The 21,271-nt window shown below is 37.8% G+C and overlaps 1 protein-coding gene across 7 annotated transcripts in view; it reads left to right on the top strand.

The window, feature by feature from the left end:
* The window catches only part of LOC124720259 (zinc finger protein 543-like), a 140,657-nt gene extending 124,264 nt beyond the window's left edge, over nucleotides 1–16,393 (top strand). For 3 of the 7 annotated variants that reach the window (XM_047245580.1, XM_047245581.1, XM_047245582.1), the window contains one exon: nucleotides 15,067–16,393. In XM_047245580.1, the coding sequence (XP_047101536.1) occupies nucleotides 15,067–15,811 (745 nt within the window). In that variant the 3' untranslated portion in view covers nucleotides 15,812–16,393. The remainder of the gene's footprint in view (nucleotides 1–15,066) is intronic. The other 4 variants (XM_047245579.1, XM_047245577.1, XM_047245578.1 and 1 more) reach the window with 2 other exon arrangements.
* The last annotated feature ends 4,878 nt before the right edge of the window (nucleotides 16,394–21,271 follow it).

The following is a 21,271-nucleotide window of genomic DNA, read 5'->3' as shown; positions in this document are numbered from 1 at the left end:
CTTTACCCGTTTCTTGTTTCTACATTTTTGTGCTTTGCCTGACTCGACCACACTCGTGGCACTATCGCTCATAACATTAATTCCTCAGATGGTCCTTAAATGCACACCTGTAACATTTTATTTCAGAGGTGAAGACCCAATGGTTACTACATCTTTTGTAGCAATATCAAATTCCCCTAACTGTGTGGCTATTCTTATAGTCTTGCAGGGAATAGTCCAATAAGACATGTTGAAACCTACCCAGAAATTTTTTTACACGGGAAGAAGACAATGAAAGAAACGTACTGCCAAAATTTTAGCTGCTAAAAGGCACTTCAATTATTTTGTAAAAAATGTTGACTTTACACATTCTTGCTATGTGAAGAACAGCTTATAACAGCAGTTTGTACTGCCTAGCATGCGGATCAGCGCATCACCCACACAGCGCTGCATAGCGGCATTATCCTGAGTTCACAGACACCAATTTTAAGCACCTAAAGCCTGGTTTACAATGGAGTGAATGGAAGTAAACAAGTGCAAATGAGCATATGCAGGAAATTTACTACTATTCACTTGTATATGGGTGGAATCGTTTATACTAGAGGGAACGGAAAGAACATGAGGTAGCGAACATTGCCTGTGAATGCTGTGTTAGCAGTTTTTAGAGGTAATATTTGGCATACAGGATACCACTCTATCTTGTTAAAGCCACAATGCGAAACTTTGCTGTTCAGTGAGCATTATATTGCATGGTGAGTGCACTGTTCTTTGTGGAGTATGCAAAATGGCACAGGGAAGGAAGAATTTAAGTGTCTCAATTTATATGTAAGTGTGACGTACAGGGAGATGTTACACTTTACACAGAATTACATCTCCATCTCTCCTTAGCACTGGTCCAAAATTTTCCTTGTAAGTCAGTTGCCATTTTTTGCTGGTTTCTCATTACCATTGAGGGGAAATTTATAAACAGAACATTAATTACCGATGTCGAGCATCACTTCAAGAGGTGACACAGCTAGCAGTTCTGCTATGCGTGTAAGGTGTAGTGGTCATATTATTTTTTTTTTTTTCTAAAACAAAAATCCTGTAGTGGCATGGCATACTCTTCATAATCCAGAGAGCAGGGGATCAAATCCCATTCAGGCCACAACTTTTTCTCTATGATTTTTCACTGAGCTTTCACTTCTCACATATGTTGGAGTAGCCATGAAAGACATGTGGTTCGGATTCCATATTAAACAGCAAGTCTCCGTTTTCCAATTAGGTAAGTGGGGGAGGTTAGGGACACAAAGTAGTTGCCTTGCTGTCCAGTTGAAAGATCTGCAAGAGGCCTACTGGGTACACCAGACAGAATTCTCTTTTTCGCATGCTTGTTAGCTTGTTTGCTCCAGTGAAAACCTGGCTTAAACTATACAAAACTTTTTTTGAATAACTTCATATTGACAGTTCAATTCTTGCACATGTAATTCTGATAAAAGTGGCTAGCAGAGAAAATAAAATCATGGCAGTGTCTGATGTCGCAGATGACTTCTATCAATGAGGACTTGTAATTTGTTGAAATGAATTGTGTCTTCCCGTACTACATTTTATAACAATTCCTGTAGGCCACTCCTTATAATAATGTTTGAATATTGTATATTTGGCTAACAGTGAAACAGTTCTTTATATATTCCCTGTAGTCATCACAAAAATGCAAAGTGTCTATTGAATGACAAAAACAAACATTTTTCTTTCATCAGGCACACCAGACAAAGGAAAAATTGATGCAGTCATGCACTTCGCAGTAACCACTAGTTTTATTTAGTCAGAAATGTTTACAGCCGTTGTTCTGCATACTGCGCTGCATACCAGACATACTTGATACAATTCATAAAGGATGGCGAAGAAACTTGGTAATACACAAATGACTGGAGCTTAAGAATACTGTTCTACTCATAAACCTAAAGTGAGAGAGAGGTATTGGAAATTATGTTGTCTGATAATTTCCTGAAAAATGCTTTCCACTGTCTTTGTTGAGAGGTTGAATCACACTGTTAGTTCCAGGTAGAATCCACATTACATCTACAGATTTTTTGTCATCCTCCACAAAAACAGAGGCATCGTTATGTCGACACCATGAATCCAACAAAAGCAATGAATCAGTTTCTGCTGCTGGTAGGAATACGTTTCAAACGAGATGTTGAAAATTAGTCTTTCCCATTTTTCCAGATTTAGATTTGTGTCAATTACAAGATTTTTGCAACTAAACACTCAATTTTTTATGTTCAGTCCTAATTTGCCTAGCAGTTTTTGAAGATAGATATACGGCTGTGGAAACAGTAAACCACTCATACTTATCACTGGCATTATCGTATATGAATGTGTCATTGCATTCATTGATTGGGCAACCAACTCCATCTCTTTTTTAACCTGGGAATGATTAAGTAAAGTGAGCACGCAGTTCTTTCACGAAACCTGACTGATCAGCATTATAAACAGCAGTTGTGGGGGGTAACAACAAGTTTCGTCTTTACATCAGCTATGAATTTCTCTATAGCACTTTTCGTTGCTGGCAGCTGCTCTACACGTTTATGTGTCATAAACTTGGTAATTTTGCGACTTCCTATTCTGTACAATTTCTTGAACTTGTGTAGCCATGTCGATAAAGCCTGGAAATTAGCAATTTTCATGTCAGATGCAATTCGGAGGACCCAGTCTCGTAGATCTCCATTGGTAACAGTGCGTAGCCTCTCATGAACATTTCTAAATCTTTTGAACAATTTTTCATTCAGATGGTTTTGGGTTTCCGTTTGGCACATCTTCCTTACTTCATTTAATTCATTCTTCCATTTGTACAATTCATGCTCCGATTTTATGAAATGGAATGCCTTTGCACACTACATAACTTCATGCATTTTTTCCCTTCTTTCATTTAATCAATATTTCTCTGGCTCTTCTTTGTCGCAGAGAGCTGTTGCAGTATGCAGTATTGATTGGGAGGTCCTCTTCTTCAGAACTGATACTAGCACAACTGATGTTGTCTGAACCATATTTCATGGAATCGTCACAGATATTTCCTATTTCTTGTAATGTATTCACAATTTGAAATGTCGATATCACTCGAATGAATGTCAAGGAAATCAACTAACAAATGACACATATGTAAGGCCTCAGGAGAAGTAGGGATCATTCTATTGGAAATCATCAGATGAGGATTCCATCATGGTTACAGATTTTAATAGAATGTGGTACAGTTAATACCTACACTAAAGTAAGTTCATAACTCAGGTATTGAAATGTGAAACCCCCAGGGGGCTGAGCAAGGCTCTCCCAAAGCTACAATTTTGGCCTTTTTTACAAAATAATAATAATAATATCATGTGTGACCTCCTAGCTCCTGTACTAAATCAGATACAACCAAAAGGTTGGGCTTATTTGAAAGGTAACACCTTTCCCTCATAGGAGAAAGCAATAATGTGTTGTAATGGTTCATGGTTCAGAAGTAATACAAAGACAAACAGGTACACAAGTTATCACATTTTAACAAGTTTCCAATATTTTTTTATCTCATGTGGAATGATAGTACTGAAACAACATTTGGTGTGTATAGAGAGGTTATAGGGCTGAATTCTTGAAACGAGTTTGGTTGTGTTACTTGCACACACTCTTTCACTTTTTGGATTTTGAAAATTCTGAAATTGTCGAAAATTACTATTTGGGACATCCACATATGCAGTGTGTGCAAGGTCACAGCGTGCTGCAAATTCCATCATTATGTAGCTTGTATCTAAGTCTAATTACCCCCAAAATATCTTTGTGTTGCTCCCATTTATTGTAAGTCATTTAACAACTGATACACCACATATTATACTAGGCATTCCATGAGTGAAAAACCTATGAGTGAAAGTTAAAAATGTGAAAGTCATGACTGTGAATAGTTTAAGTGAAATCCTAAGCCACTGAAATTACATGTAGAGAATAGAAACATTCTGCAACTTTTTTCCCCTTTCATTTATCACCATCATCTTAGAGAAATTACAGTTATGAGTGGTAGTGGTAAACAATAGGTTGTCAAGATGGCAATGATTTCACACCATTATTGACAAACAGTTCATTATTAAGCTTGTTTTCAGTAGCATAGCTAGAAAATCTGGAGACTAGTAGGCATCACCAAATTATTTTGCATTAATTTCTTTTTTACAGTGAAAGCTCTCCCATCTGTCACAAAAATCGTGCATTGATTTTTGATGGTAAAGACTGACTTTCATTTCATTGAGTCATGCTCAAGATTTACTTAATTCTGTAAGTTACATTTTAATTCAAATTGTTTTTTTTTTTTTTTTCATACATAAGCACTATGGTGGATCAACACTGTGATGGATTGCACATGCTACTTGTGATGGATGGGACAATTTATATGAGATAATTAAGTTAAAATATATCCTCCAAAGCATCAAACCATGACACTGCTATCTTTCAGGGATGTTTTCTGAAGTGTCCAAAGTACATTCAGTTAAATTCAATTTTTAATTTTTCACTCTGTTTTATTTTTATGGTGTTAATCCAGAACTGTTGGTCAAAACTGCAGACAAAAATAATGGTGAATTACTGAAATTTTCCATTAATCTTGTCTATCAAATAATAAATGTTTGAAAATCATCTAAAGAAATCAAGGATTTAAATTAAACATTTTATTTTGATTTCCCTAACTCCAAATGTGCCATCCATCACTTGTGGAAAGCCTGATACATGTAATCATAATTTATTGTATTTATGTACAGACAGCAACCTAACACACTACCTGTAATTCAGTTCTGCCAGCCCAGGAATCCTAATTGGTCCACCATCACCATCCAATCACAACTTTGCTGTCATTGTGCACAGTATTGGATTATCTTATGAGGAGTGTGCATGACACTATAGTTCAATATGAAAGTGAGTCGTGAAGTGCATGATCAGTGTGTGGATGACATGGAGAAATGTTTCTTGGTGCAGTAATAGGACAGGAGTGCCACAAACTCTCTTACTGTAGGCAGTCGGGACTACGTCAATTAGATACTGACCCAAGCATTCTTTCATTTTATATCTCAAGAACTGTTGCAATTTATTGCAGACGAAACAAATCGTTTTTACGTTTACACCAGAGAAAATACTACAGAATCTGTGAATTCTCGACTGTCAAAGTGGAAAGACACTGGATTTGTGGAAATGTATTGTTTTGTTTCTATTTGCCTTCTAATGGCGCAAGTTAAGAAGTTGAAATTAAGTGATTACTGGTCCAGAGATACACTTTTGAACAAGCCAGTTTTCAGCGAAATTATGTCCCAAGATCGTGTTTATCTATTTCTGAGAATGATACACTTCAGTGATAACTCTGCGATTGCTGGGGATGACAGTCTGTTTAAAATTAGGACGATTGTTGACAAAGTTCGTAAGACGTTTCATAATTCATTTCGCCCACATCACAGGCTTTGTATAGATGAAGGTCTGCTGCTGTTCAAAGGACGATTGTCTATTAAACAGTTTATTCCAACCAAGTGAAGTAGATTCGAAAAAAGACATTTGCACTGAGTGACTGTCAGAATGGGTATATTTTGGATTTTATTGTATATACAGGAGCAACAACAGAAATTGGGTTCCACTATTTGGGAAAAAGTGGCTATGTAGTGGCAACTATTATGGGACCGTATTTGGAATGGGGTCATATTCTAACGTCGATAATTGGTACTCCAGCCCGGACCTGTTCCTCTGGCTTCACAACCATGGAACAACCACATGTGGTACTGTTCGTAAGAATAGGCGCAACATGCCAAAACTGCAGCAGAAATTAAAACGACGAGAAACTGAGTTTAAGTCTATTGACAAGGTCCTTGCTATCAATTTGTGTGATAAGAGAGAGGTGTGCATGTTGACCGCAAGTCACACAACACAAACGGTTGAAACAGAGAAGACTGACTGAAATACTGGCGAAAAAATAAAGAAACCGCAATGCATTGTAGATTACAGTTCGAGTATGGTTGCAGTTGACCGTTTTGAACGTTGTGACATGTCACTGAGTTCAATGGGATCAGTGCATAAGACTGTGAAATGGCACAAGATTATTTTTTTTTTATTTTTTTTTGTGCATTCTAAATGCTAATGCTCTCCACCAGTCGGTAACAGGACGAAAACTGGCACTCGCAAATTTTCACCTTTCTCTCGTAAGGGAGATTGCAGAAAAATATGCTACAGATTGGAAAGAAGCTGGTAGGGGAAGGCGCTACGATGGCGAGAATTCTCTGTGTTTCAGAAGGAGACATTTCCGGCTGTTATTGTGAGTGAACATTCGCAGAAAAGTACGCCAATGCGCAGATGCGTGGTTTGCACGAAACAGAAAGTGCGCCGGGAAACTAGATTCCAATGCAAAACTTGCAACTTTCCATTATGTATTGCACCCTGCTTTGAGACTTATCACACAATGAAGCATTACTAATCATTGGGAACTAAATCTGAGAAAATTTATAGACGCTTCTGAATGAATTACTAAAAAGGGCAAAAATGTAAAATAATATATAAATCTATTTTTAGCTTCGCCAGTGCCCGTTCAAAGCCTGGATGGAAAAGAAGGATGGGAAATAGATGCAACAGGCGTAAGATTATTTAAACGAAGCCTGACTTCTTCATATGTAGCAGTTTACTGGCAAATGAATGGACTTGGTGATTGAGATGGCGCAATATCTGTACTGTGGCAAATGTAATTATGCCAAGTACGTTGCGCCAGTATAACAAAACCCATACATTAATCTGTATACGATACATTTAAATTATTAACACGTAACATGGGCAGTTATATTCTTTTATCCTTAGTAGTACAAATATAGATCACATTCGTTCTACTTGTGCAAAACCTGTTTTCCATAACTGATTTAAACGCCTCTGATTAACGAGAAGCAACATGCCAAAGTTAACACTCTGTTCTCAGTGCGATTTTTCTTGCTACTTTGCCTCTGTTGTTAGCTAATATTGGAAATTAAATTCATTGTTCTCGGGAGGGTGGGAGGCTTAAAATTTGTTGTCTGAATGAGACTGGCTTTGAAGCATTAATAGAAAACGGTATTTGTAAGAAGTATCGAATATACCCTGCTTTCATCTTTTTATAAAAATCAACATCTTTTCGACTAATTTGTAGATTATTGGAAAATAGTAGGGGAACAAAAATTTTTATTCCTTATCGTTGTGCTGTCAATCTATTATTGCACTCTAAATTTCATTTTCATCATGCATTCACTCTACTAGGTATGCAAATCCGAAGTTTACATTGTTTTCGGGCCTGATTTTCGCGCCCAACTTTCATTCCAGTTATAAAACTTGGTATGTTTTACAGAGCATAGTTTTTTAGGAAAATCAGAACGAAAATACTGCATTTTTGACGTTTTTATCTTCAATTTTGCGCTTAATTCTTTCAGTACTGGAAAGTGCTACAGAAATGAAACTTTATATTTAAGAACCTTGTGTTGTTAGGTTACTACATGGCAAGTTTCACGTTCGTCATAGCCTTAGTTCAGGACATGCAAGAAGACAAATTGGAAATTTTTTCTGGTGCCTATTTTTGGCCGATTTACCTACAATTTTCTGGCTCAAGATGCCTAGTAAAATCCTTTTCATTAGTATTCTTAAAAGAACACGTGAAGTTGTACAAATGACCAAATTTGATTTCTTTGCAAAAATCGCCAAAAATTCATGCTGGCTCTGAGCAAGTCATCAGCCGAGAAGTATTCAGTACAGGGCGGGTTAGGCAGCCTGGGCCGATCCGGTCCCAGCGGCAGCTTCGAGTGGCAGGCACGCAGGTAGCCGGATTAGGCCACAGGCCAGGATACCTCAGTGTGCCAAGTGGATGGTGCGCCTCCAGTAGTCAAAGGGTTAAAGAATACAAGGAGAAACACATTGCTTTAGTGAATCTGAAGGAGCTGTATGCGGCCTTCAAAGAGAAGTTTCCCACTTATAAATCTGGTTTCTCGAAATGTGCACAGTTTCTTTCCAAATGGTGTATACTCGCGGGTGGTCATGGAACCCATGCTGTGTGTGTGTGTGTGTGTGTGTGTGTGTGTGTGTGTGTGTGTGTTTTCTATAAGTGTGATAAGTGCCCTGGAGTGCAGTGTATTTCAGCTCTTGTTGCAGAATCAGAAGCACTGCATTTGGCTGAAAATGTCCAGTATATGTAGTTCATCACAACAGATAGATGTACATTGATATCAGTGGCGGAAACAGTTGATTTCGTACACTATTATTGCAACAAACTGGAATTGCTGAAAAGTCATCATTTTATAACAAAACACATTATTCACTGAAAGAAACGCTTGGCCCAACAGAGTGTATTGTGATTGGAGATTTGTCTGAGAATTACTCGTTTATTGTACATGACGTAGCACAAGGATTTCACAGGCAGCAATCCCAGACTACAGTGCATCCATTCGTAGTTTCTCTACTGAAATTAGCGTCAGAGTCATCATCTGTAAAGACAATGTGCATTGTAAATGACTCTGTCACTCACTCAATACCTGTAGTACATTGTTATCAGAAAACCATTATTTACCATATAAAAGGAGCAATGCCACACTTAGGAAAAATTCACTACTGTTGAGATGGAGCAACATCTCAATATAAACACTGGAAAAATTTAAAAAAATCTGACACTGCATTCTGAGGACTTCAGAATTGATGTTGAGTGGCATTTCTTTGCCACTAGCCACAGGAAGAGTGCCTGTGATAGAGTTGGAGGGATAGTCAAAAGACTGACTGCCAGAAGAAGTGTTTTAAGCACTTCATCACCCAATCCTCACTGCACAAGCACTTTTTGAATTTGTGTCACAAGGGATAAAGGATAATTAGTTCTTCTATGTGTCCTCAGAAGACATTGAAAATAACAGTGCAGTGCTACTGAATGAAAGATTTGATCACTGCTGGACAATTCCAAACACAAGAGACTACCACCACTTTATCATATGGCTTATCTCACACACAATGCAGAGGCACAACAGTCTCCAGTACAATACCAAGCAGTATGATTGCAGGATATCGGGCCATATTTTTATATTATTTGTGTCTATGATTCTAAGTGGTACCTTGCGTTTGTTATGGACTGTTCTGAAGAGAACCAAGATGTTTTGGTGAAGTATCTGCATCACCTGGACCAGCTAAAGCTTAGTTTTTAACCAACGAAGTCAGCTAGGTGAAACTCAGAGACATTCTAAAACCAAATGTTGTGTGAAACACTAGAACAGGCAGACAGTATGCACTGGACAGGGCAACTGAAATTCAAATACTCCAGTTGTTTAACAACTTTCAGCAATCTAAGTGAGGAAAGGCACTGATCTTCAGTGCACGTGCTTCGTTTGTAACTTTCTATTTACATAATGACTGATGTGTTCAGAGTGTGAAACATATTATTTCTACTAATTTAAATTGAATATGTTACAGAATAATAGGTCTCCTCTTGTGTTAAATTCTGTGGCATTTGCAATATTGTCCTTATTGACACATACACTCTGTTAAAGAGTACAGTAAAAAAAGTTACGCATTGGAGTAACACAAAGATATTTTGAGCGTAATTAAACTTAGATACAAGCTGCATAATGAAGCAATTTGCAGGGTGCTATGACCTTGCACACACTGCATCTTGGGAGGTCCCAAATGGTGATTATCGACAATTTCAGAATTTTTCAAAACTCAATAAGTCAACGTGTGCATGCAAGTAACACAACTAAATTTGTTTTATGAATTCAGCCTTATCACCTCTCTATATACACTAAATATTTTTTTCAGTACTGTCATTCACACATGAGATAAGAAATATTGGAAACTTGCAAAAACGTGATAACTTGTGTAGTTGTTTGTCTATGTATTACTTCTGAACAATGAACCATTAGAACACATTATTGCTTTCTCTTACAAGGGAAAGGTGTTACCTTTCAAAATAAGTCCAACGTTTTGGTTGTGTCTGATTTAGTACAGGAGGTAGGAGGTCACACATGGTATCATGTTCGTTTTTTTTTTCCCCCTCACCTTTAGAGCAAAATTGTAGCTTTGAGAGGGCCTTGCTCACCCCCTGGGGGTTTCACATTTCAGTGCCTGCTGTATGAACTTCATTTAGTGCAGGTATTAACTGTACCAAATTTCATTAAATTCTGTAACCATGATGCAAGCCACTTTGGTTAAAATGTGTTGATTTTCAGTGGAATGATCAGTAGATGATTTCAGCTGAAAACCACGTTCTTCATATCTCATCATTGCTAAATTGAGAACTTTAATTGGATTCCACGTTACTGTGAAACTGGAAGGAAAAAAGGTACTATTAACAGGCATGATTTATGAAAACACAATAAATATTAATTCAGCTTTATCTGTATTGTTAACACTTATCAACACTGCAAAAAGCAACTGATAATTTGTGATAGATATTACTTGAGTGACTAATTCGAGAGAATAGTAATTGTGCACTGTGTGTGTGTGTGTGTGTGTGTGTGTGTGTGTGTGTGTGTGTGTGTGTGTGTGTCTAGTTGGATATGTGCAGTTGGTGCAGCAACAGTCGAGGTGTACATTTCTGCCACTGCCTAGCAAGCTATGAATTTGGCAATTTTCAGCTATTTATTTTTAATACATGCCGTCTCTTAGCAGCTAAAATTTTGACAGTGCATTTAGTACATTGCCTTCTTCCTGTGTAAAAAGTTTCAGGGTAGGTTTCGACATGTCTTATTGGACACTTGCCTTGTTATACAGTTAAATTGGATTCTCTATCCTGACATGTCAGTTGGGATACGCCATAAAAATAAAGTGAGGTCTTATTTTCACCTTCATGCAGATGAATCTATTAGCCTCAGTGCTCTATATCAGTTCTGATGTTTGTGCATTGATCCAAGGAGGATTCCCCAGGTTCACTGTGTTTTTCTGCCAAGCTACTGTTTTCCCTGGAAGAACCTTGTGCTGTTCTATTTCTGCAAGTGCAGGCCAACAGCTAGGTACATCAATGTCCCTGCGTTACTTAGTGTTTCATGGTACATAATGTATGTTTTAGTTTTTCCCAATAACCATAAATTAATCATATACAGATGTGTCTTGTCTCACCAACTACTCAATAACCACGTTATCAGTCCCCATTGTTTTTGCAGTAAAAGGCACTATCAAGTTGGCTGCTAGTGGCTTCATGGAAGGGGATATTAAATCAACGCTGATTGCACTTCTGTTGATTGCAATTGTGTCTGCTGCCGAACAGCTTGCAGTGCATCTACTTGCCTGCATAATTACTCCCTGTATTCTATCTGCTTCAAATTAACTGCCAATAATTTGTTTACTTGTTCTGATACTGTGCCAACAGACTCACCAGTAGTAGCTGCACATATGTCTGCCATTTTTTGTGTTCTGTAATTGTCATTACAGTTTTTAAAAAAATGAAAAAACTCCAGATAAAATTCAAACACAAAATAGATTAAACTATTTCTTATGTGGGATCATGGCGCAATAGGGTTGTAAACAGTTCTATGCAAAATGACCAAATTATCTACAAATGTTACATGTAGCTGGCAAGTCTTTATTGCATGGCAACTTGTGCCCTGACAAATGAGAGATTCTACACCTCCCTGGTATTAAAAACTCTTCTCGGAAATCACCTCTGAATAGTGACATGTCTGTAGGTTCCTTCAGCTTGGCATATGAAACTTTCAGAGTTCTAATTATGCCTCTATGACTTGTCATATACACACAAAATGAACAAAAAATATTGTGCACAGAAAAGAGTAAATTAACTGCACTGCAAGTGGTGATGACTGATGTTGCAGGTGAAGTTTGACTGCACTCTACACATACTAACTGAAAGGAACTATTTACATCAATTTTCCTGTGACATTAAACTACTAACAGCAACAAAGGTACCAACACCAGCTGTATTTAATCTATCCCTTCAGAACACCATTAAGTCCTGTGTAAGAATTTCAGCTGATCATGTCTCCAGATTTAGCCAGCTTGAACTTGAGTGCTTCCAATTAGCACTTGGAAGTTAGGTTCTTTCCTGGTGCAGCTATGAAGTTTACAAGGACAGTACTGACTGTTCCTATGTCTATTATGTACTGGTGTTTATACTGAACCATTTGAGACTGAAGCCTTTTCTCTACTTTCTTGAGACCTTATAACCTAAAAAGTAACTAATCCATTCCATATGGCCCTGCCATCCATTTAGCCACCTTGTACATGTAGCAGATGCCTGACCTGTGAAGCAGAACTCAAAACTCCACCACTCTACGGCGCAAATTGAGAAATCTGCAACCTAAACATTTGCAGAATTAACTGAGAGACTGATTCAGAACCTCCATTTGGCTCATTACCAAAGCTCTGAAATCAATCCTGTTGATGATGCTACATTTGATGAACTCTGTATTCATCCCACAAGTAAGACTGGCAGTCTTTACCATGTCAGCTAGCTGCCCGAAACCACAGAGAGAATCTCTTCTGATTGAGTGATTCACATTGTTGGTACTGACATAAGTGACCACCTGCAGTTGGCTGCACCAGTGCTCTTCATGGCATCTGCCAGCACTTGTTTCATATCTGGAATTATCCCTGCAGGTATGCAAATAGCGTGTCCACTGGATTTCATCCCCTCCTAAGGCACTCCAATATGTGCCTGACATTAGAGCTCCCAACTGCTAGCACTCCCACCCCCTGTGAATGCCCATATTGTGCAGGTCAAGAGGCTTCCTTTGAGATTAGATTAGATTAGTTTTTCGTTCCATAGATCTGTGCTGAGGAGATCCTCGTGGATGTGGAACATCTTAATTTTTTTTTTCTAGCTGAAATAACAATACTAATAGTATGAGTATATACAATACATCATTTTTTTAAGCTGCAATAACAATACTAATAGTGTGAGTATATACAATACATCATTTGTTTCTATTAAAAAATTCGTCAATGGAGTAGGAGGAGTTGGCCACTAGTAAGTCTTCCAGGCTCCTTTTAAACTGATCTTTACTTGTAACTAAATTTTTTATGTTTGCTGGAAAATTATTGAAGATGAGTGTTCCTGAGTAGTGGACCCCTTTTTGAACTAAAGTAAGTGCTTTTCAGTCCTTGTGCAGATCATTTTTGTTCCTGGTATTGTATGTATGAACTGAGCTGTTTGTTGTAAAAATAGATGTATTATTTAGGACAAATTTCATTAAGGGAACCCGGAACCTAAAAATGATGAAATTTTTGGGTTTTCAGTTTATTGTGAAATAAAATACTACAGATCTTCCTCTTTAAAATGGCATATTAATCTTACCTGTAGCTCAACTCCAACTATTTAAAATATTGTTTTCAATAATGTGCTGTAGAAGTTACTCAAACATTGTGGAATGACAAAAATAGATATATGTCATCATACATAACTTAACTAAATCCAAGCTTTAAGCTTCTAGCCAGCTGACAGAGTATAGTAAATCATAGTAGAGAGATAATACTGAAGATTTCACAATTTATTATGAATGTTCCTGCTGTAACCTGGATAATCATAGTCTCCCATGTTAGTTGCTATAATTGTGTACTGAGACCAATTTCATAAAACTGAACTCATGCAAGTGCCTAGATGTAACAATTTGTGGAGGTATGAAATGCAATAGTCACATGGATTCAGTGCTGGGTAAGGTGTGTGGCAGACACCAGGTCTTTTGTAGAATACAGAAGAATGCATTTAGTCTCGAATGATTGCTGTCAAAACATTCATGTGTCAGATCCTAGAATATTGATCAGTATTATGATCACTGGGACCCGTACCAAATACGATTTGGAAAGGATATTGAGCATGTGTAAAGCAAGGCATCAAGAATGCTAACAAGTTTGACCAATGGGAGAGCATCACCAAAATGTTTAAAAAACCTGAACTCACAGGTACTTGAAGAGATATGGCAACTATCATCCAGAAGTCTACTTAAAGGACTTCATGACTAAATATTAAGTTAGAAAGCAAAGGACATAGTACAACCTCTACATATCATACTCTAGGGACTGTCGAGACTAAATTAGACAAGTTGTAGCATGCACATACGCATTTAAGGAAACATACTTCACGTGAACCATGTACGATTGGAGTAGGAAAATACAGTAATGTGTGCCAAAATGTGAAATAACAGGTGTTGTACACTTTACAGCAGTTTGCAGAGTATACATGTAGATGTAAATTTTCATGTCTGTCTGTTGTGTAGATGTTACTTCACTTCCCTGAGCACATTGATGTCCAAGCCATGAGAGAAATGGGAGGCAACATGCCATAGACAGATGTGCATAATTTCTTGTTCAGATTTTACAGCAATATACTGTGATTTATCTTGAATATATGGAAACCCCATGTAATTAGACCAGGTCATCAAGTAGCTTTGTTCAGGCCACATATCCTCCAGCATCAACAGTTGGTGGTTATACCAAGGTATCCAACTGAATAATACTCCACATCTTCCAGACTGCTGTCATAGTTTCACGAAATTTGTGTTCCGATTTTACCATATATTTCAACTAATTGGTAAAATGTATTAGTGTAATGTCAGCAGTCTACCTGTTAGAGAAGGATCTATTTCTTCGATGATAGCAGGGTGAAAGCAATGCCTTTCGTTTGTTCTCTCCTACACTAAATATATGAAACACAAATTTTATTGTATTATGGTTGGTTCAAGACACTCACCATACTTGACTTTTTCATCAAATCCACAGAACTAGGTGGCCATGCATTTTAGATTAATTGGTCGACAAATTAAATTATACAGAAATTATAGTACACACTGTATGTTGAATTCCATATAACTAATATACCTCACATTGGTTAATATCTTGTAGATGTAATGACTACATTATCTATTCTGAAGTAGGAAAACTACAGCTACAGAAAGTTCTTATTAATTTCTGAAAAGTATTGTTCACAGTTTCATCTGTTATTTTGTTTACATTTTGATGCTCTTGTCTTGTTTTATTTGTGAGAAGGTAAATGGATGTGAACTGTGTGTGCATAGCTGAAATACTATCTGTTACAGTCAAGAAGGTGTTGATTACTGAAACGTCCATGTTCAGCATCAGCTAAATAAATATTTACTAACTTCTACTCATTTTCAGGTTGAAATCTGCTGTCGGCAAGGTTGGAAGAACTATGTTACAAGAAAATTGTCTGCATGGAGTTACTATTCGTAAGTTGGAGATTGCTGCTAAGAAATCGGCATCTGTTACTTTGTCTGGTACCGTGAAGAAACTATCATTAATACATACTGACAATAGACCACATAAATGTAATGTTTGTGGAAAGAGTTTTAAATTATCTGGGGATCTCAACAGGCATTGTTTAATACATACTGGTGATCGGCAACACAAATGTACTGTTTGTGGCAAATCCTTTACTCAATTCACTAACCTGAGGAGGCATAACTCAGTACATACCGGCGAGAGTCCACACAAATGTGGCATGTGTGGAAAATCGTTTACTAGGTCTGCAGGACTTAAGAAGCATTATCTACTACATTCAGGTGAGAAGCCACACAAGTGTGACCTGTGTGGCAAAACGTTTAGTATGTCTGACGGACTCAGGAAACACAAATTAATACATACTGCTGAAAAAGTGTACAAATGTGAAGTTTGTGCGAAACGTTTCTTAAGGGCTGGTGAACTGAAACAGCATATACTAGTACATACTGGAGAGAGGCCATACAAATGTACTGTTTGTGGAAAATCATTTGCCGAGTCTGGAAATCTCGGAAGGCACGTATTAACACATACTGGCGAGAAACGACACAAATGTCTCGTCTGTGGAAAATCCTTTACTGTGTCTAGTCAACTTAAAAGGCATTCGCTAATACATGCTGAATAAAGTCTGTACTGATATTGTGTTTGTTGATGAGATTTAGTTAGCATTGGTAGTCTTAAGTGCTATGTAGTTGTTGGAGCACAGGAAAATGTCGGGAATTTGATTTTTGTAAAAATATTGTTTCCTGTCTGACTGAAGTTCAATGCAGTTTTTTACAAGGGATACACGCTCTACAAAAGCATGACACTGAGTTAAACCATTTCACTAATCACCAAGCTGCACATTCTGCAGAGAGGCTACACATGTAGTAGTGTTTGTTGCACTTCTTATCAATTTCTCATGGCCCACATTGTTATTGAAACCAACTGTGTATATATATTCTGTATTGAGCCCAAAGTTTTATATGATAAAGCAGTTCTAATTAATACAAGGGGCTCAGAGATCTCATTGTATGAAATATGTTTGCTTGAGGCAACTTAATTGTATGTTTTTAACAGTGTACACTGAAATACACCTGTATCATAATAAAGTGGAAATTTGTAAATCTGTGTCTGTTCAGAAATCATAATGTGTGATGTCTTCAAATTTTACTGCTGGTAGAATTACAGATATATGAGTTTGGTTGTTCTTTCAATTGTATGAATTTCTATGTTGCTAAACTATTAAAATAAATTCTCACAATGTAAAAAGTATGCAAATTCTTAAATTTACCTCTGTGCACTGTTAGTATGGTTCGTAAATATTCTGTGTTGCAGTAAGAATATTGTTTGGTGTTCTGATTTTCATGTGTTCTCCAGTATTCAGGTGACATATTTTTCCAGAATTTTAATTAAGTAGGTTGAAAAGTGACGAATATGTAACCTAATTTAAATGCCACTAGATAGTTTTTACACTGTGATACGTATGTCCATGTAGATTCAGAAGTGAATAATATAAAAAGTGAAAATATGTGTATATATTGAAGCAATTTATCAGTGCTCTAATCTGAAAAACTCTGCTTTTTTGTCTTTTGCTTAAAATGTTCATCATGGTTAAACTTATATAATTCCATATTTCTGATTGTAGCCTTTCAAATTTTTTGTGTAAACCTGCTTTGAAAACTTATTACATTAAACCATACATTCATTAGCTGGTGTCGATCCAACATTGCTTCCATGTCGCAATAAGTAGTTGTGGGCCTGTTCGTTATGTATTGGTGGTACAGTACAATTAGCTGTTTTCTTTGAGAATATATGAAGTTTCATTGAGGATTCTATTCACTGTTTTTTGAAAGGTTATGTTTTCAAAAGATCACAGTGGGCTGTTAAGTCTCCTATAATTCTTGTGTCCAGTGGAAATGTTTAGATGACTGCGTGCTACAAGGTCTGGTGTCATCTTACTAGGAGTAGAAACAAGTAATAAGCTGTTTTATAGCTACCTTTCCCCCTCTTTCTGCAGAAGGGTTAACGATTATTAGCTGCCTAAGTGATACCAGCTGTGAAAACTCATTGTTCAGAGAACCAGTCAATTTATTATAACTTCAACAAAGACATTCTAACAATATTGACTGGCATTCAGGTAAGCATAGATGGTCCAAACGATTGTTGCATGATATGAAGAATGGTTGAACTCATACTCACATAGCAGTGTGTTATGAGCAATCATTTGACCTTAGTTCCCTCTGTCATTTCAGTATTTTCATAAACAGTGATATCTAAACATGAGTTACATGATGTGACTTGATCATTCAAGATATTCAACAGCTTGAAGTGTTGGGGCTGTTGCTCACACGTTTCAAAAGAACACTGTGAAAATATCATTATTAACTCTTTCTGGTAACGTGGAATTTGTAGTCTGTTTGTTAGCCATCAGTTCCATTTTTTCAATTAATGTTAAATACACCACTTGTTTCATTCCACAATCATTTTTTCCCACCTCAGTTGCCACACACAATGCCTACTATGGTGGATTTCCATATAGTCATTGATGTAACATTTACAACCTCATGGTGCCATTGTATTGTCTGTTTGTACACATAATGCAATTTATTTAATCAGCGTACACTACAAGCATATATCTATCTACCTGGACTGTCTACAAGTACATGTATAGCATATAATCTAATCTATTTACTCCGCTTGCCTCTGCAAGTAAGTATATCTGTGTAATTTCTTCATTATCCACACATTCTGATTTAAAAGCACAGGCATAGTTGCATAAACAAAATATGATGGGTATCTCTCAATGTGTGAAGTCATATCAGTATCACCAGTTTGTCATCTTCTGTGAAAGCACTCACATGACTAATTTTCATTTTATATCATTTCCTTTTGTCCCTGTGTAGTATGCTGTGTCTTTTGCATTTGATTTGTTTCCTGTATAGCCTGTCTCTGAACTGTGGGAATTAGGAATTCTGTAACAATTTGTCGCAGCAGTGCAAATTGGTTCATGTTGTCAATGTCAAGTGACATGCCAACACCTTAGTTTATACAAAGTCTGTAGCTGGCTTCAAATCAGTTACATGGCATAGTTAGTTGAAAGAACCACATACAGACACCATATCGTTTGAGTGTTCTCACTTTCTGAGGCTGATATGTTTGTATAAAGGTACTGTGCTTTTACATGGGCAGTGTTTCACTCCAGTCTAAAATATTAGTACAGTTTTGAAACTTTTGTGCCCCAATGAAAGACTTATATGTAATACCCAATATTTTATCGAGTGTTGTATCCAGAAATGTGCAATTAAATTGAGTATTATCAAGTAAAGAATTAAGAGATGAATGCCTGTATGTTTGTAGGTTGACAGATTTATTAGGAATCACTCCAAGATGATTTTAGTTTTGTATGCAGTGATGTTTCTTTGGTCCTTCCATTCTCTGATAACACAGAATAATCAAGTTCTCATGTTGCAAATTGGGTTTCTGCCAGTTATTCACTTCTAGCACAATATTTCAACTGCGTGAGTTGCAGTTTTCTTCAGGTGCTGTCTGATACTGATTCCAGTGTAGAATAGGTCCAGTATTTATGCCTATGTTGTGCTAGGCAGCCTGGACATTGTCCACGCTGTGTCAGGCTCTATGTGTGGTACATGCTGACTGATAGCAGTGAATGTAGTGCTTTCTTCTATCTGCAGCAGTTCCGAATGCTGTGCGTGCACATTGTGGTTATTATCTATTGTCAATCTTGTTGTATGGAGTTTTAAATGATGTCCAAGTCGTGCTTGATATTTTATCTTTCAGTTTAAGCCCTCCTGTGATATAGGACATTCTGTAACCATGGCATGGCATGGCATGACAGGCATTCTGTCCAAGACCCAGACCAACCAGGAGCGGTGGTAGTGTTATTTTCAAGATTCTGACGTTCAGATTGCCACTTGAGGCTCAGTAGAATGTCCTCAGGTATTGGGTGTGTTGCCTGAGGTACCTTTTTACATGAGTCCTTTGTTACATTTACTGGACAGTTTTCTCTAACTCCATCTTCATACGTGTGTACTCTTCAGTCTTCATGTTGCCTCCAATGTGTCTTCAGAAAATTGGGTGGGAGGTTCCAGACAGATCTCAGGTAGAATCTGGTATAATGGTTCATGAGATTCTCCATCACCTATCTCAATAGATTCTTTGATAATGCCATTCCAGTATCCCTTTGTTTGTGTTAGAATCTTTGCATCATTACAATTCATAAAATGACTGAGCTCTAAACAAAGTTCGGCAATCAGTAACTTGGTTGCCTGTCTCAGTCTGGTGTGTCTTTGGTCGTATTTGCACCTGATGTCAATGGTTGTAGTCATCTGGCCATTGCATGCTATACCACATTTACAAGGTATGTGGTAAGTGTCTGGTTTCCACAGACCCAGATCGCCCTCCTTGCTCTCTAGCGGAGCCTTAATCTTGGTAGGTGGATGGAACACTGTCTTGATGTTATGTTTGAGGAGAATTCTGCTAATTTTGGCAGATATGAGGCAAACATATAGCAAATATGCAGCCATCTTCGTTTCTTCTTGTACCTCTTCAGGAACCTCTAGTGGGGAAATGGTGCAGTGTCTTTTGAACATCTTGAGAAGAGTGCTTCCTCTTTAAATCTTTCTGCAAAGAAATTGGCCACCACTGGTGAGAAAGGCCTCCCATTTCCACTGCATCAATTTGCTCATAGAATTGTCCCCCATGTAGGAAGTACTTAAGGTCAGTATCTGTCTGAATAAATCTAGGAGAGCACTGTCAAACTTTTCTCCACCGAGTTCAAGTCAATCATTTTGTGGTACATGTGTGAACAGGGAAACCATTTCAAAACGGACAATGATGTCAGAGCCCATGATCTGCAGCTGCATGAAGTTATGCAGGAAATCCTCTGAATTGCGAACATGATGGGCACACTTTCCCGCATATGGTGAGAGCATCTTCTTAAGGCGTTGATCAGTGAGTTAGGTGGTTGTGCCAGTGTTTCTGACTACTGGATGTAGATGAATTGCTTCCTTGTGCAACTTAGGCAGGCCATTAAGTCTGAGTGGCGCTGATGCTTTTGCTCTTAACTGTTTAGTGATTTTTTCTGGAAGGACATTTTCCTATAGAAAAACCCTGGTCTTATCAACCTTGACTGTGGGGTTGCTTTATACTGGTCTGTATGCCGAGTCATCCAGAAGTTGTGGCACCTTACTGTCATAATCTGCCTTCTGTACGATGATGGTAGCATTCCCCTTATATGCTGTCATCTTCCTGGAAATGTTTGAAGACCTACCTCTCATCAGCAGAGATGTCTGATTTGGGCAGCTTGGCTTTGGTGAGCACCCTGCGTGCCTCTTGTTGGACTTCTTCACCCTCAAAGGTAGGAAGTTTCAGAACCATGTGCTTCACCCTGCACTGATGAAGGCTGCAACAGGAAAATTTCTGGGAGTAACAGTGAAATTGAAAACCTTGCTCATGATTTTCAAGGTGGTTGTGTTGAATTCATTCTCGCTCAGTTTGATGACCATGTGAGTGTTCTCATTCTGCTGCACCTTGTTGTTAAGACATTCGAACTTGGCTATTTCACAGGGCGCCAGGGACCAGGAGGTGCTATCAGCTTGGTCCCAGTCTTGTCCAGTTATAGTGTTTGTTATAAAAAAATTTAGAAACAACAACCCTCTGGATGTCACATCAAGTCAGTTGCATATCACGTATTCAGGCACATACCTACCTTGACATACCTTCCAATATGGGGGTCAGTTCTACAGGCAAATGGAAGGGATAGCAATGGGCAGCCCTCTCTCAGTGGTGATGGCCAATCTCTTTATGGAGAGAGTTGAAGAGCAAGTACTTGCATCATCAGCTCCAGATAATCCGAAATGCTTTTTTAGGTATGTGGATGACACCTTTGTTATATGGCCCCATGGGAGGGAAAAGTTTGATATGTTCTTGGCACACCTGAACTCACAGCACCATAAAATTAAATTCACTATGGAACTGGAGAACGTTGGACTACTCACATTCCTGGATGTACTAGTCAAGAGGAAGTCAGATGGTACCTTCAGTCACAGTGTGTACTGCAAGCCCACTCACACTGACTTGTACG

The sequence above is a fragment of the Schistocerca piceifrons genome, chromosome 11 (genome assembly GCF_021461385.2).
Source record: "Schistocerca piceifrons isolate TAMUIC-IGC-003096 chromosome 11, iqSchPice1.1, whole genome shotgun sequence".
Taxonomy (NCBI): Eukaryota; Metazoa; Arthropoda; class Insecta; order Orthoptera; family Acrididae; genus Schistocerca; species Schistocerca piceifrons.
The sequence above is the reverse complement of the archived record's forward strand: the minus strand, read 5'-3'. Positions and strand labels throughout refer to the sequence as shown.